Genomic DNA, 17,494 nt, shown 5'->3' with positions numbered 1-17,494 from the left:
CCCTAGTGTGCCCTCCTCAGCCTGAGTGGCTTTCCCATCGAGCAGCTTCAGAAAGCCTCAAAGACCTGCACTTCCTGGGGGGTGGCTTCGGGAGCCCTGGCAGGGGAGGCAGGGGGACAAAGCTCCAGACCCTCCCAGCCCCAGCTTTCAAGACCCCCGCTATTTACAAAAATAAAAAGTATAAAAACACTGATCTAGTACAAAGCTCTCATTTTACAGGTGGGAAACGGGGGTCTGGAGAGAGGTAATGACTGGTCCAAGCACACACAGCAGAGGCGGGCCCAGGCCAGGGCCCGCCCTGAGGCCCATGGGCCGCGGACCACGCTCCAATCCACTGTTTGGGCTGCTATCTGGTGGCAGTTCTGTGCAGGGGAGCAGGGCAAGGCCGCATCCCCCTTGAAGGTGCAAGGACAGACCTCGGATGGCAGTCCTCCAAACTCATCAGGTGCCCAGCTGAGAACTCACTGCAACCACCTGGCGGATGGGACGGGAGAGGGGGAAGAGCCCTTACCTCGGCAGTGGGCTCCCTCATCTGACCCATCGGCGCAGTCCTGGACCCCATTGCAGAGGCGGGTCATGAGAATACACAGCTCGGTGCCCAGGCAGTTGTGCTCGTTCGGCTGACATCGCTGAGCCTTACTCTGTGGACCTGGGGGCAGATGGAAAGGCCAGCGCGACCAAGCTCTAGAGGCCGTCTGGCCAGCTGTTCCCAGGGGAGGGGATGCAGAACTGAGACGAGTCTAGACACCTGCACTTTTTAGATCTCAGGGGCATTGCGGGTGGTTGGATTCTTTCAGCTGGGGCTCCTCTGCATCACTCCTGACAGCAGCCACACACCTGGGTGGGAGCCACCAGCTGGCGGGGAGAACTAGGCCTTCAGCAAAGAGTCCACTCCCCAAATGCCACACGCCTGTGGGCCCCCACGTCTCCACGTTCTACACTCAGGGTACAAAGGACCCCTCCTTCCCATAGCTCCCCGGGTCACGGGGCCGGGGGCTGAGAGCCGGACCAAGCCGTCTAGAACTGCACTGTCCAATGTGCAGCGCCAGCTGCATGCGGCTGTCAGACACTTGACATGTGACTGGCTCCAACTGTAAGTATAGAGTGCACATTGGCTTTTGAAGACTTCATACCACACCCACAAAAAGAGCTCAAATGATCTCATTCATACTTTTACATGAATAACATCCTGAAATGATATTTTGGATACATTGGGTAAAATAAAATTAAAATAAATTTCACCGGATTATTTTTACCTTTTTTAATGTGACTACTAGAAAATTTCAAAATTGTATACGTGGCTTGCATTATATTTCTATTGGGCAGCACTGTTCTAGACCCCAGTCCCAGAGTTGTCTGCTTGATGGAAGGATTTGGAAAGGGTCAAAGGTGTGGCCCCCCGATGATACCTCTGGTACTTCCTTTGTTGCCCAAGAAGATGGGCTGGGGGGAGGGCAGGGTAGAGCTCCTCAGGGAATTCTAAGGAGGCCAAGTGGGCTAGGATGCTGGCTGAGCCTCTGGGCTGGGAGAGACCATAGCCCATAGGCTCCCAAGCCTGGACAGGGTGTGAGTGAGGGAGTGTCTGTGTGCGAGTGCACCCGTCCGCCTGTGCCGGGGGGGGGGGGTAGTCTGCACGCACAGGTGGGGAGGTGTGGAGTCAGGGTGAATGTGTGAGTCTCCACGTGTGCTGGTGCATTTCCATGTCCTTCTGGGAGTGAGTCTGGGTTAGTGTGTGTCTCGGGGCATCTGTCTGAGTGCAGGTTGTGTTTCTGCATCCTCATTTGAGGATGTTGATTCTGCGTTGCTGTGAGAGTGTGTCAGTGTTGAAATCTGCCTGTCTATGTATGTCGGGGGGATGGGTGAGTCAGTGCCTGGGAGGGGCTGAGTGTGAGTGTGATGGGTCTGGGAGTGTGCATGAGTGGGGGGAGTGTGGGATGTGTATAAGGTGGGTTGCATCAAACTAAATGAAGAATGGATAAAAAGATAGATCCAGCCCCTCTGCATGGCTTCCTTTACTCTTAACGCCAAGCATCAGGGTCAGAAATCTGGGGCATAAAGGCGGCATCAGACAAGAAGATGCTCCAGGCTGAGCCACCCCACTACAGAAACACTTGCAGACTATCCCCAGCCCCAGCGCCGCCAGGGCAGGGCATGGGGGTGAGGCAGAGAGAACTGGTGGCTCCCTTTCTGGCCCTAAAATTACCCCTGATAATTACGGGTGAGGGTGTAGGGCTGGGGCTGGAGCAGGATAAAACTGGAGAGAGAACAGAGATACCTAGAAATTCAGAGTCCCCTAGAGCCAGGCGCAGATTAGCCACGCAGGGGAGAGGCTGAAGGTGGAGACCCCCTGACTCTGCCGGCTGCCCAGGACTCTAGGGTCCTGCCAGCAAGTCCTCCACCCCCCACTGGCAGGGTAAAGGCTGGGTGGGGACCTTTCTCCCAGTTTAAACAGCTGCCTCTGATTACACCACTTACTGAGGGCAGGGGGCGGGGGGAGAGCGGGAAATGCTCGGGGGTGGGGCTTCTGGCAAGGAGTGAGCTGGAGCCAGTGGCCTTTGGCCTGGGAGCCTGAGGACAGGAAGGGGAGGCAAGGCCTGCTGGCGAGACCTGGGGGCGCTCATCAACCATCAGGAGGCTCAGCGGTGGGAAGAAGAGGGAAGAGTTGGAAGGGAAGGGAGGCTGGGCTCTCTCCTTCCCGCGAAGCTGTCAGCCCAGAGAGCATTGTCTCTGGCAGGCATGGGGGTATAGCGGCTGAGGGAGCTCATTTCTGAGCACACCAAGCACCATGCTGGGCTCTTTGAAGAGGGGGAGAGGACAGTTTCAGCTGTGTCATGAACAAACGATCACAGAGCAAGGTCCACACCAGGCTAGCGCTCAGATGTCCTCCTCCCAAACTTGCTGGGCCAAAAGGAAAAGGGACCAAATCAGGGGGTGGGGGATGGGTCCAGAAAAGGTACTTACAAATCTCAGGAGCCTCATCCGATCCATCTGGGCAGTCCCTCTCACCATCACACCGCCAACCCTTCGAGATACAGGTAATCTGGTCTCTGCAGGCAAATTGCTTGGGGCTGCAAGTCTTAGGGACTAGAGGCAAGGGAAGAAAACAGGGATGTGAATGAAGGATGGAGGCCAGCTCTGTGGCCTTCAAGCCCCCAAGGACTCTTTTTCCTTCCCTAGCATCAGTCCCCATCTGGCCCAGACTCTGAGCCACAGTCCATGTGCTGGGGCAGGTGGCTGGGGGTCACTCCTGGAACACTGTGTACCTGTGATGGGAGGAAGGGAAGGATGCCCCCTACCTAGTCCCCAAGGTTGCCTGTCCAGTGTGCCCTCGCCCAGTCCTCAGGGTCCAAGCCCTCGCTCTTTGCTGTTACTCTGATCAGACACCAGCACACCCGGCTTTGCGGACTGAGAGTGATAAGGCCTTTGACATGTTTTCCCTTTATCTTCCTCTCCATCCCACAAGAGGTCTGGAGCTGGTCTTTCTCTACTCCTCTGCCCTCTGGGACACTCGTGGTCCCTGGAACCCAGCACTCTGCTCATCTCCAGCTCCTAACCACCAGGCCCCCAGACAGCATGTCAAGTGTGTATGTGATGCCCTTGGCACAGTGGTGGCTCGGAGATGGTATTAGCAGAGGTACAGGAGGACAAGAGAGCCCTGCCTCCACCTCCGTCATCTACAGGTACAGCCTCCCTTGCCAGTTAGACTTTCAGCAGACGCCCAAGGTAAGAGGCACCTACGATTGCTCAGGATGACAGAGTTGGAGAGCTGGGGCTGGGGAACGGCTGGAGTGACCTGTAGGAGCTGGTTACAGCCCAGATGACCCTTGAAGTTCCTATCTCCAGGGCCTCTTTGCCCAAACCTCTCACCCCTACCAGCTTCCCTCTGCACCCACCCCCTCTTCTTATCTCATCTCCAAGGAGGAATCAAGGACGGTAACACTAACTCTTACTGTTACCTCAGCATGTGCCAGGAAATGTGGTAAACCAGGTTTTTTCCATGCATCATCTTATTTAATCCTCCCCACAATAATGACAAAGTAGGTAGTACTAACATCCACCATTTCCTAGATGAGGAAACCAAGCCTCAGAGAGGGTGGGTCACACAGCAGGCAAGTGACAAAACCAGGACTCACACCAGTTGAGCTGACTCCAAGCTCAACCAGAGCAGTCCACACCAGTCTCCTCACTTCCCCTGAGAGATGTTCAGGAGTTGCTCCTGCCAATCCCATCACCATGGCTTCCAGGGAAAGAAGGGTCCCCTCCCCTTCACCCTCACCCATTCTCCTGGCCCTTCATCACCCTCTCCTCTGTCTGTGTCGGTCCCCCTGCTCTTCGGCTATCATGCCTGGGGACCAGCTCTGTGCTGGGCACTGTGCTAGGCACTGGGGGGGCCAGGGAGGAGCAGGGTGGCCCCTCAGGAGCCACAGAACCCCAGGAAGACAGCTGTACACAACCAGCTCGAATGCAGGGCGGAGTGAGCTCAGGGCTCTGAGCAGGGAGGGACGGAGTCTGAGGGGAGCCACGCTGAGAGGACGTCCTCCCTCCCTAACCCCCATCTCTGGCAGCGGGGGACTGCACTCAGGCCCCTGGCCAGGACGAGAGCCGAGTTCAGGAAACACATCAAGGATGGCCTGGCCAGGCCCCCCACCCCGGAGTCCCCCTCCCCTACCCCCCACCCTGAGCAGGGAATAAAGGCCCCTTGAGGAGGTGGATAATGCTGAGTTCATTGCCCCACTGGGCCAGCTGTGAGGTCTTCCCGGGGAAAGAGCCCGCCAGCCTAGTTAGCATGCCGGAGAACGGTCCTCTTCCCCTGGCCAGCCGAGACTGGCTGGGGGGGGGGGGGGACGGGACAGAGGGGGCTGGAGTGGGACTCAGAGGCAGATGGGCTGTTTGGAGCCCAGAAAGGCCCCCATGCCACCCTCACCCCCCACCTGGACGTAGTCCACGCCCCCTCTCCTCCCCAGGGTAGAACTCAGCCCCAGGCCTGAGGTCACTGGTTGGTCACTCCAACTGCCCCTCCATTCTGCGTCCCAGCCATGATTCCCCCTCCTTTGGCCCTCACTTTGTCCCTCCTGCTGTCCCCCACCCCCATTTTTGGCCTGAACTCGGCAGAGGAAACAGCAGCTGGCAAACTCTGAAAGCTGGAATGAGAGAGATTCACAAACCAGATGTGCTCTTGCGGAGGGAGGGGAGTGGGGGATGGGGAGTGAAGGAAGAGGGGCACTCAGGCCCCTGTCCCCTGTCCCGCAGCAGCACGCCCTCAGGCCAGGGATGAAGGACAGGGGTGCACGTCTCCTAAGGGCCAGGGCAGCACAAGGATCTCGGAGAGAGATGTGAAAGAACTTCCTTCCTGCCAGGGATGGTGGAAAAAGCCCTAAGAATCTCGAGTTTGAAGGCTGAGGCCTGTCTTTGATTTCCTTCGGGGAGGAGAGGGGAGGAAAGAAACAAATAACCTACTTTGGGGCAGTCTACACAGCCAAGGGAAGCCTCACTCTGAGGTGGAGGGAGCTGCGGTGGGGGGGGGGTAAGAAACTTGTAATCTGCTTAGAGCCAGCAGCCAACCCCACTCCCCTAGGCTGAGCCTTCTGCATCTGATGCCAGCACCCAGACAACCCACCTCTGTGGCCCTAGACGAGGGAACACTACCCTAAGTTTGGGAGCAGCTGCTGGCCTCCCCTGCCTCCCGCTCCTCATGAGACTTGGGGCCTCCTAAGGAGATGAGCTAACACTTTTCAACACGGTCACTCGGTGTCAGCCCCTGAGCTGAAACACTATACATATTAACTCACTTAGATCCTCATAACCCTGTGACGTGGGCACCGTGGCAATCCCCAACACACAGATGAGCAAACTGAGGCACAGAGCGATTAGCAACTGAACAGGTGGCTTCTCACTGGCCATAACGATGGAGCCGGATGAGAAAGGATGAAGAAGAGAAATGGCAGGGAGGGTATCTGGGCCTCTGACAGTGGGAGAGGGGAGATGGATGGCAGGAGGTGGCAGGGGCCTTCAGGGATCCTCAGAGAGGAGGGGAGAGGGTGGAGCAGATGGAAAGGGACAAGAAGGGACAGAAGAGAAAAGAGAGGAGGGAGAAGGAGGAGAGGACTACAGAGGGAGAGTGAGCGAGGCTGCAGGAGAACGCCAGGACACAGGGGCTGTCTGTTCTCAGCTTTGCCCGGAGATGAATGTGACCGCCATGCTAACTCTGGCCAACACCCCTGCCCCCCCCAAACCCAGGCACCCGGCCCAGCCATGGCCCCTAGGGCCACCAAGCTGGAGCCAGAACAGGAGGTGTAGGGCTGGGTGTGCATCCAGACACAACACAGACCCCACTGCCCTGCTCGAGCCTTGGCTGTCGTCTTGTCCCATTCTGGGACCTTGGGGGTGGGGTGGGGGAGGGCGGCAAGAGTGCCTGACCAGAGAAAAGAGGGTGACAGGGAGGTATGGCAGTCTCCTCCAGAGGAGAACCCACCCATTCCCTTGGGAGCAGAGATGGAGAGGAGGGGAGGGGAGCTTTCCTGGCCCGGGAGACCTCAGCAGGGGAAGCATACAAGGGGCCCTTTGCCAGAGCAGACACAGCAGAGGGAGAGGTAGGCTGTGTGTCGGGGGATGCTTTCTGAAGGGAACCACATGATACATCTAAGGGAACAGGGAGTCAGGGATGGCCAGGGGGTGAGGGGCTGAGCCTGCAAGAATCTGAACTTCCAAGCGTCTGGGGGTGGAGCAGCAGGGCCTCCCAGACCCAGAACCGAGGGCTTTTCACTGAATTTTATGTATTTTGGGTGTTACCGGGTGGCTCCTTCCCGCAGCTCAGTGAGGCTCAGACACATTTTTGTCATTCCTGAGTCTGGGCCTCTGCTTTGCGGCCTGGACAGACAGACAGGATGGCTTGGACTGCCGGGGGAGGGGAAGGGTCTCCCCCTCCATCCTGAGTCAATATTGACTCAGCAGGTCATCAGCCTGACCAGTGACCTCCCTACCATCTTTTCCTTTCCCTGCAAGTAGAAATCAGACCTCCTGAATGCCTCCAGAGGTCAGCATATCTTTCACCAGACCTTTGGAAGCCTTCCCCACCTACCCCACAACATACACACATGGCTTACGCACAGCAAGAGCAAAAGTTCTCAGAGCCTGACCCATTCCCCACACCTTTCTCCAGTTCTCAGGTCAGGAGGAAGTTCTGCCAGAAGTCTAACCTCCGCCCTTCTTTCTGAAATATCTGCTTTCCCCCTTTTACACAACCCACAAAGGGTATCAAGTTCCCTTCTTCCAGAAACACTCTCCAAAATCCATCCCCAAAATTAGTGGAGGGGGAAGAAGAGAGAGGAACTTGGAGGAAAGCGGAGGGAGAACTTTCACTGCCAAACTGGATATTCTAAGTCTGGCCTGGGAGGGGAAAATAACTCCAAAATGGCGAGCACGAGGAGAGACTTCTGCCCCCAAGTAGATTTCAGGAGACCAAGAGGCCGGGATGGAGGTGGATGAGACAGTCAGAAACAAAGCAAGAGACAAAGACCGAGAGAGACAGGACAGAGAATTCCACGAAGGATGAGATAAGAGATGAATCAGGAGGATGAGAGACAGAGGTTCTGCGAGGCCAAGACAGCACACACCGATGATAGATAGACAGAGGCAAAAAAACCAGGAAGGGGGTCTCAGCCCAGAGGTTGCCAAGATAATGGCACAGTTGTCTTGGGATGAACCCGGAGAATAACGACATTCCTGAGACTCAGGGTGGGGGACTTAGGCAGACAGAGTCCCTGACCTAGTAATGTCTGACCCAAGGGAGACTCAGAGCAGGGGCCACTGCCTCCCACAGACTTGGAAGGGCTGGGAGGAAGGAGTACTGGAGCCAGGGAAGCCAAGGCCTCAGAGAGATTCTCATCTCCCATGGGAGTGCAAGAGGGACAAATGTCTGCCCCCACAGGCCCTCACCTCTTTCCCAGGGAGGTTTTACACTGGGGCCTGGGGTCACTGCACCGGAAACAATCCGGAGCCAACTGCTTCCTTCTCCAAACAATGCAGGATCCTGCTAACTGGGCTGAAATCTGGAACTGAACACAGGGGCGAGGATCTAGGTTCTCCAAACACTCATACCCAGCACCCAGCTCCACTAGGGTCAGGGACCCTTGCATGGTCCCACTCAACTGCACCCAGATTCCTCAAGAGTGATAAGCAACCCCTACCCCACCATCCGGAGCTGGGGGGCTGGAAAGCCCACGGAGTGGTGGTGGTGGTGGGAGACCCTGAGACAAGACTACTGAGGGCAATAAGCCTTAGGCTTGGGTGATATACAAAGACTGAGACTACAGCAGGAGGAAAGAAAGGTAGATTTGATAAGGAATGGTTTGCCAAAGGTAAGGAGGGAGGTTTTCAAGAGTTGGGGAGACTTGGATAGGATCTTGCTCCGGCCAGGGCTCTCACTGACATCCTTAAGCGGCCCAGTAATGGGGAGTGGTTGGGAGCAAAAAAATACAGAGAAAGTGGAGAAAAGGGGAGCCAGACTGGGAGAAAAGGAAGTCTTGAGAAGCAGCCTCAAATATCCAAACACCCCTCCAATCCCCAGATCAATGCTCCTGCTTTGAAAGACAAGGGTGGGAAGGTGTTCAGGGTTCTGAGCCCGACGGAGGGAGGAAGGAATTCGAAATCGCCTATCAGAGAGCCAGGAGGCAAACACATCAGCCTCAAAACCCGCTTCAACTGTCCAGTTTGTCTGATAACTGGTCATACGCTGGCTCAAGGAGGTGTGTGGAGAGGCGCTGGAGAGAGGGAGGCAGTCACCCCCCATCCCACAGCCGTATCTGCCTGGGGCTGCCCTCCCCACTACAAAACGTGCCTAACCTCAGCAGGAACTTCAGTAACCCCTCTCCCCATTCCCCAATCCCATCTGTTTCCCCATCCTCCCAGGTAGCAAGTACACCCTTCTGTCTACTAGCAGGGAGTGACATTGCTCCCCAAAGAGAAGGGGACTCTGGGGGCTGGGTTCACGCACAGCAGAGAAGGCAGAAGCAGTGGAGAGGCCCCTAGGGCTGCTCCCCTGGAGGGGAAGCAGCAAGGCCTGTCATAGCAGCAGGAAGGAGGTTAGACACTGAGTCAGGTAAACTGGAGCCAGGAAGTGCCCTTCTCGGAAAGGGAAGGAGAAAGTTGTGTGTCTGTCGGCCTGGGGCATGAGGGCAGCAGTGGTGACACAGGAATCCCTAGGTTGCCCTGGCCCACGATGGCCATCCAGGCCTGCACAGTGCCCCCTTCACACCCCCCCCCCCCAGAATGGGAAAGAACTGATGATTTGTATCCCCATTCCTAAGGTAGGAACAGTCATGTGTGTTTGGGGAGGGGTCCTCTCCCTGAAATGTTGGTTAGAGTTTGGTTTGAGCTGCGGTTACAGCTGTGGACTCGGTGGAAACATAAGAAAGGATAGGGAGGCAGTTAAACAGAACATGTCCAGTCTCCCTCTTGGACTCACCACCAACCAACTCGGTGAGGCAAACAGAACCACTTTAAAACCCAGGCGTCAAGCTACCTGGGGCCTTTTCTGCTCTCCACAGAGACACCCCACCTCCCCAGTCTTGCTTCTAACTCCAACCACCTTCCATCATGGGGCTCTTGATGGGTCACTCTTTCTCTCTTTAAATTTTTTCTATCCCTCTCAGAATTTGGGGTTGCACCCAAATCCCTCTGCCTCGGTTTCCCCTCCTACTTCACAGGGCTGAGAACAAGAGGAAACAACAAGCATAATGGGAAGTTACGGGCATAGGCTGGTCTGAAGGATATTCAGGGCAGAGCCTCTTTCCTCCTTTTGGGAAGATAAGTGAGGTAGTGGCAGGGTGGGTGGGAGGGTTAGGTAGATGGAGTCCCCACGATGGCATAATTGAAGACCATTGAACACAATGTCTTTCTGGGCACAGCTACTTCCTGGCCCCCTAACCTCCCTCCCCCAACTGAAGCTAGTTGAGGGAGGGGAGGAGAGAGATATAATCTGGTTTCAGAGAAAAACTTTTCCAATCCCAACCTGGCAAAATTTAGAAGCTGGAGGAGGGGTGCATGACGGTATTGGGCCCGGATTCCACCCCCCCTGAAGAGAAGGGATGAGATCCACCCCTTCTCAAACCAGCCCATCCCAAGCCCATATTCCCAGCTAAAAGCTTGAGCAAGACTTGAACCAGTGACTCACAAGTAAGAGAAAAAAGAGCTGACATAAAAACGGGCAAGGAGGCACCCCATTTCTGCAGAAGGACACAGTTCTAGCCCAAGCCTAACTGCAGTATACAAGGTGTGCTGTCTGTATGGGGGGAGGAGGGGAAATGGTGGAGAGAAATAAACACATCTACCAAAGGAGCAGGGAATTAGGGGGTGGGGGCATTGCTATAACCCCCATCCAACCTCCAGCTCTCCTTCCAGTCCGAACTGTGATCAAGCCAGAAGTCAAGGAGAAAGCAGCCTTCCTCCACCCTCCCACCTCAGCATTCCAGGCCATTCTCCAGTCCCCTTCCCCAATGATGACATCTGACGTTTTTCATCTCAAAGCTCCCAGGAATTAAGAAGGAAAATTCAAAGTCAATAGCTTTGCCCTCACCCCCTACACCCCCCAACACAGCACTTTCCAGGCTACTGACAGAGGCCCTGAGAGGGGGAAGTGCCCATTTCGGAACCCAGGCAGGCAGGCCGCTGGATCCTGGACCCAGGCCTCCAAACCGGTCTCCAAGGGCCCAGATTCCACACCCAAGCAGGGGGCCCTCCCGTGGCCCTCCCTCTCCCCACCCACAGCCTTCCCCGGCCTGCCTGCCCTCTGCCCAGCAGGACACCCCTGACCCGGCTCCCCCTTCCAGATTCATAGGCCACTGCGAAAGGACCCCCGCCCCCTTTTGCAGTCAGTACGTTGCAAATCCGGATTCCTTTATAATTCAGATGGGGGGTTGGGGGGGTAGAGGATGTAGGGGCAGCAGAGGCCCTCCCCGACCAGAGATAGGAAGAGAAGGCCTCTAGATCCCAAGATAAGAAAAAGGGGTCTCCCTCTTCTCCCTTCGCAAGCCTCTGGTCTTTGTTTGGGCTGGGGGGTCCCGGAAGCATCATTTGCCCAGGGTCCCCATACACCAAATCAGACCCCCATCCCCGCCCCCAGTCGGGCCGCTGCTGTGTCAGCTGGACTGGGATAACAAAAGGCACCCCCTCCCGCGTCTCCCTTCCCCATCCGAACGCAGGAGTGGGGGCTGGGAAGTGGGTGTCCCTAGGGGTCCAAGGGGGCCGCGGAATCTCACTCACCGTCGACAGCGGCCGCGGCCGCGACCAGAGCTGAGAGCAGGGGCAGCAACAGCAGCAGCGGTGGGGTCAGCATGGTGTGGGCTGATGCAAGCAGCAGCCCCCTCCCCTCTGGTCCTGTTACTTCTCGCCGTCGCCCCCCCAATTGGGGGGGTCCCCCTTTTTCCTCCTCCCCCTCTTCTCCTCCTCTATTCTTATCCTATCCTTCAGCAAAGCGCACCAGGGGCGTGGGTGAAGAGGTAGAGTTCGGAGCCCCTTGAGGAGGGCCTGCAGACAGGGGTAAGCCCCCTGCCCCCAAATCCAAACCTTTCACCCCCTGCTTTTCTCTTCGTTCCTCTTTTCCCCCTCTCGGGGAAAAGCTCACAGCCCCATCTCCGAGCCGCCTCCGGCTGCAAAAATGCACAATTGGGAGGAGGCGGGGTGGGGGGGTGGGGGGGTGGGGGGCGTGGACCGGGTAGGGGAGCCTTTAGAAGGGGCCTGATGGAGCTTTGGGGGCTCCCCTCGTTTCCGCCTCCTCAGTGCACGGGCCTGGAGCTCGCACCACTGTTCCCCGGACTGAGGTGCAGCGGGGCGGGCTGAGGGGGGGAGAGGGAGGGGACCGGGAGAGGAGGGAGGGAGAGAAGGGGCGGGGAAAGAAAAAAAGGAGGGGGGTAGAAAGAGCTACGCGGCAATCCTGGAAGTGCGCATGCGCCGATTTGGCGCGCTGCCCTGGGGAGGGGGAGTCAAAGCAGCAAGATTTGGAGCTCTGGCAAGCGGTCGGAGATCCGGGGTCCGGGGGCTCCGCTGTCGGGTTTCGGGCCTGGAGCGTCCTCTCCCCTGACTGGGCCTTTCTCCCTTGAGCTCCAGAGAGCTGATGGGGTGAGGATTGGGCAGGGGGCGAGGAGAGCTGAGCGGCTTCTCTTTGAAACTTGGTGTCATGCCCTAGAATTTCAGGCCCTGTCTGGGGATCCAAGACCTGGAGATCTGGGCCGAAGCCTGATTTCCTCTGGGAACCCTGACTGTGCCTCCCCAGCCTGGGGTGGGGGCGGGGACTGCCAGTCCGCGGGGAAGATACGGGGAAAGGCTGAGCTTTGATTTAGAGACTTTGTAAAACCGGGACCGGGATTGGGGCCTGCGGCGGAGGGGGGCGGGGTGGGGGAGGGGCCGAGAATGCCCGCCCCCACCTTGCTCTCGGGCTTGGAGTAAACAGGGACACCCGCGGGGACACGCCGGAGCTTGTCCGCCCGCCTAGGGTTTGGGGATGGAGCCCACCTTAGTACCCGCCCCGCCCTGCTCGCCTGGCATCGGGCGCGGGAGGGGCAGGCCCTGGTTTGGAGGGAGGTGAGTCACCAGCGGGTGGGGTTGAGGAAGGGCCACCCTCTTCTTACCAAGAGGCCGGGGCTCATTTATTTTCCTGTTTGGTGTTTTGGTTTTTTATATCTTCTGACTGGCTTCCCACCAAGTCGGGGTTTTAGATTCCGAGCAATAGAGATTTGGAATAAGATAAGGGACTCTGGACCTCTGTTTCCAGGCCTCGAGTTCTAAGGTGTCTGCTGAGTGCCGGACCTTTGTCCCCATAAGGGAATGCTGCTTTGAATCCACAGGGCGCTGGGGGTTCCCAGAACCCAGCGAATGTGCTTCTGGCCACTGCCTCCTTCTGGGTGGTGTTTTGAGGCTGTACCATGGGTGTCTGACTTTCTGGTGTTGGGAAATCAGAGTTCAGGGAGACAGCAAGCAACGCTGCCTGCCGGAATTGACATTAGAGGTGAGGGAGGGTTGCACCACCCTTCTCCCTTTTAAAATTCTAGTCAAGGAAGGGCCCCAATCCTCACTCCAGCCTGGCCCTGGCAGAAAGCAGAGCAGCGTGGAGGACTTGTCTGTTGATGGCAATGAGAGCAAGAGAGGAATCCAGAAGCGCTAGACCTTTCCTCCAAACCAGAGCGTCCTCAGAGCTCGCTTTGCTCAGGGCCAGGGCCACCTGCTTTTAGTCTCCCAGGCTAGAAACCTCAGACTTTTTGCCAGCTCGTCTTCTGGGCCTTTCTCTTCTGTATCCAATCTTGCAAGCCTGTGCTCAAGGTTTGTAATTTTTTCCTTTGAAATAGAGCTCAGATTTCCTTCGTTTTCACTGCCAGAGCATTTCTCTGGGCCCGGTGGGGTCCTATTCATCCTTTCATCCAGACCTCACCGGTTAACACAGTGCAAGACACACAGGCAGGGGCTCACTAAATGTTTTTAATGAATGCCTACTAAGTTCCTTCCTCTCCCAGGACCCCTGCCCATATTGTCATCCAAGTGAAATCAGATTGAAACAGACTTCAGGCAGCTTTGAAAGGAAACAGCTAGCTGGAGTGAGCTCACGTAGCCTGACAGGGTTGGGAGGGGCTGTCCCATTCGTCTCCCCGTTACACAGGTGGGTCTGCCTCAAACTGCTCTCCCTGTGTCTCTTCCTGGCTGGCAAACCTCTGCTGGGTGTCTACAGACAGTGGAGTCAAATGTGAACTCTTCTCCCAGTCCTGGCCTTCCAATATCTGGCCTCACTCAGCATATCGACACTTCTCACTGTGTATTTATTTTTATTAACTTCACATTGTAAAAAATGGTAATACTTAGTGGTTGAAAAACTCAGAGCAGAGGAAGGTGCAAGGTGAAAAGTAAAGTTGCCGCTCTCTGCTCTCCCATTCTTCAGTCCCACCCTCAGAGTAACCACTACGAAGAGTTCCTGGGGTCTCCTTCCAAGAGGTTTTTGGGTTGTTTTTTTTAATGACAAACAAATATAAATAAACATCTTTTAAAACCACGAATGAGCTCATACAGTTTATATTGTTCTATAACTTGCTTTTTTCAACAAACTCCTCTTGATCCCTTTCCACATTGTACACACACATCTGGCTCACTCTTTTTGCTGGCTACTTGGAATCTCCTTGCCTGGATAGTCCACAGTCTCCTGGGATTATTGGGCCCTTGGGTTATTTCTTCCAGTGTGTGAAGCGCTGAGGTTGTCTCTATAAGACGAGAGAATGCACACTTCTACCTGAGCCTCTAACTGCACTCTTCTCTCCGCCTCCTCCTCTCCTCACCACCGAGGCTCTCCTGTTATTCTCACTCTGCCCATCTCTTCTGTCCCAAACTTGCCCTCAAGATAGTCTCAGTACTTAGAATTTAGCACTTAACTTCACGGGTTCTGTGTCCACCATCAGACCACAAACTCCTTAAGGGCAGGGGTCATGTCAGCAGGGATCATGTCTTTTACTTCTTTGTATCCACCCAGTGTTAGGACCTTTTGACTGCTTCGTGGGGAAGCTGACAGGAGTGTTAGGACTAGGCATGCCTGTGCTGGTAGAGGAGACAATCAGGATGTGACTGTAAGCATCTTTGTATTTCTCCTGTAGTCCCCATATGCAATCCCTCTCTGCCTCAGCTTCTCTTTCTCCCTACTTCTATTCTTTTATTTACTTAGTTTTTTGGAGGGGTGGGGAGAGGTAATTAATTTACTTATTTATTTATAACAGAGGTACTGGGGGTTGAACTCAGAACCTCGTGCATGCTGGGCACACACTCTACCACTGAGCTATACCCTCCCCCCTCCCTACTTCTATTCTTAAGAAGCTTTTTTCCATCTTCAAATGCTTGGGTTGGAATTATAACGAAAAAGTGGGAAGTCAAAGAGGAATTCTTGGCAGTCTGTGATCAGGATAACAAGAATGATGACAGTAGGCAAAGAAATTGGTGGAGGAAAGGATATCACCTTTTTTTGGCTCTCCCAGCAAATTATTAAACTTCTCCCTTTCCTGTGTGAATCTAACAGGCACTCAGATGGGGCATTAAGGGAGCAGCTCTGGGACTGAATGTCAGGCCAGAGACTGACACCACCTAGCGGTCAGCTAAAGAAGTGTTTGTAGGAAGCGTGTCTCTGAAGGGCCTGGTGGAAGGCGGGAGGAGAACCAAGATTTACTGAGTGCTTACATGTGGCAAGTCCATGCAGTGGATTTTGCATGGATTCGCTCATTTAAGTCTTATAACTATCCTGTGGCATAGGTGTAATTTCAAGTTAGTAGATATGGAATTAGAGGCTCAGAAGGACTAAGGAAACTGCCCCAAATCACAGTGCAAATTGGAGCCCAGTTTTCATTCATCTAATAAACATTTATTAGGTACCTCATATGTGCCAGGTACACTGGTAGGCACTAGGGACATGAGATGGAAACACACGGTCTCACCCTTCAAAACGTGTACAGGTTAGTGGAGTTGTGCAACAAGATGACTGACAATTACAACTAAGTACCTTAATGCCTATGATAATGGTACATGGCACAGAGGGCCATGGGAACCAGGGCAGGATACCTGTTCCAGGAAGGAGGGTCAAAGCAGGGCGGGGTGGAGGATTCCAGGCTTCGTACTGAAAGAGAGGAAGGAGATGACAAATAATGCCGGGAGGAAAGTGCGTGTTAGGCTGGAGGACAGGCAAAGGTGTTGAGGCATGAAGTTGAAAACGTTTGGGGAACAGCAAATACCGTGTGGCTGAAGTTTAAGGTATTTATAGGGGAGGATAATGGATGAAGTATCAGGATGCCTAATCACAAAGGGTGATTTTAGCCAAACTAAGGATTTAGAATTGTTTTCTAGAAGTAGTGGGAAGCTAAGTAAGAAACTGATGAAGTCTTTGATGTACCTGCTATTGAGCTGAAGAGAAAGAGGATTCCAGACTAAGGAGGCAGGATCAGGTATACTAATTAGTTTATCATGTTGGCCTAGGGGATAGTGACAGGAAAACTGGCTCTAGAAACTGTGGCTCACATTAGAATGGTCTCAAGGTCTCAAATTTTGGTGGCACATTAAAATCACCTGGGGAGTTTTTAAAAATCCCAATGCTAATAAAAGGAGAAACTCCCAGAGTTGGAGGACTTCTATACTTGATGTCAAGACTTTAAAGCTACAGTAGGCAAGACACTATTATACTGGCATACGAATTGATAAACAGATCCATGGAACAGAACAGAGGACCAGGAATAGATTCATACCTAAAGGGCATTTAATTTTGACACAGATGTCAAATCAAACCACTGGGGAAAGGAGTATCTTTTCAACAAACGGTGCTGGAGGAACTGAATAGCCAGATGGGAGAAACTGAATTGTGAGTCCTACCTCACACCATATGTAGAAATTAATTCAAGATGGACCATAGGCCTAAGCCATACAAGCTGAAATCATAAAGCTTTTGGGTGAAAACAAGGAATAGCTTTGCGACTTGAAGGTAGGCAAAATTTTCTTATGTTATAAGAAGCCATAACCATAAAAGAAAAAAAATTTGATAAAAGAAACATTGGTATTAAAAATTTTTGCTTATCAAAAGACACCATTAAGAAAATAATAAGTAAGCCAAAAAGCTAAGCAAATTATTGATCTGACAAAGCACTGGTATCCAGAATATATTTAAAAATTTCCTGTAACACAGCAATAAAAAGACACTGCATTTTAAAAAATGAACAAAAGATTTGAACAGATACATCATAAAAGAAGATATATGAATGGCAAATAAGCACATGGAAAGTGTTTAATATCTTTAGCCTTCAAGAAAATGCAAATTAAAATCACAATGAGATAATTCTCTGTACTCACCAAAACGGTCAAATTTTGAAACTGACAATACCAAATGCTAGTGAGAATGTAGAGCCACTGGAACTCTCATACAGTGCTGGGAATGTAAAATGTGCTATCAGTTTGGAACAAGATGTAGCAATTTCTTATATAACTAAGCATATACCTACCCAGTGACCTAGCAATTATGCTTCAAGTTATTTATTCAAGAGAAATGAAATATGAAAACAAACATATGCATGTTCATGTATGACTGAAGCGTGCTGTACACTAAAAATTGACACAACATTGTAAACTGACCATACTTCACTTAAAAAAAAAAGAGAAATGAAAATGTATGCTCACAGAAAGATTTGAAGAAGAGTGTTCAAAGCAGTTTTCTTCGTAATAACCAAAAACCAGCTACGGCCCAGGCATCTATCATTTAAAAAAAAGGGGATAAATAAAACTACGGTTCATCTCTACAGCGGGATACTACTTAGCAATAAAAATGGACACACTGTGGACATACAGCAACACAGATGAATCTCAAGCCATGGTGAGTAAAAGAAGCCAGATAAAAGTATATCCTGTTTTATTCCATCTATGTGAATTCCAGAGCAGACAAAACAAATCTACCACGGCAAAAAACAGAACAGTGGCTCCCCAAGAGGGTGGGCTAAGG

At 53.3% G+C, this 17,494-nt stretch overlaps 1 protein-coding gene across 1 annotated transcript in view; it reads right to left on the bottom strand.

Annotated features, from left to right (window-relative positions):
• The window catches only part of LRP1 (LDL receptor related protein 1), a 77,004-nt gene extending 65,178 nt beyond the window's left edge, over positions 1–11,826 (bottom strand). Inside the window, 3 exon segments of the mRNA XM_032493155.1 lie at positions 512–649; positions 2,962–3,084; positions 11,260–11,826. Coding sequence (XP_032349046.1) covers positions 512–649; positions 2,962–3,084; positions 11,260–11,332 — 334 coding nt within the window. The 5' untranslated portion in view covers positions 11,333–11,826.
• Between the last annotated feature and the right edge of the window lie 5,668 nt (positions 11,827–17,494).

Source organism: Camelus ferus, chromosome 12, assembly GCF_009834535.1.
Source record: "Camelus ferus isolate YT-003-E chromosome 12, BCGSAC_Cfer_1.0, whole genome shotgun sequence".
Lineage (NCBI taxonomy): Eukaryota > Metazoa > Chordata > Mammalia > Artiodactyla > Camelidae > Camelus > Camelus ferus.
This window is presented reverse-complemented; position numbering and strand designations above follow the sequence as displayed.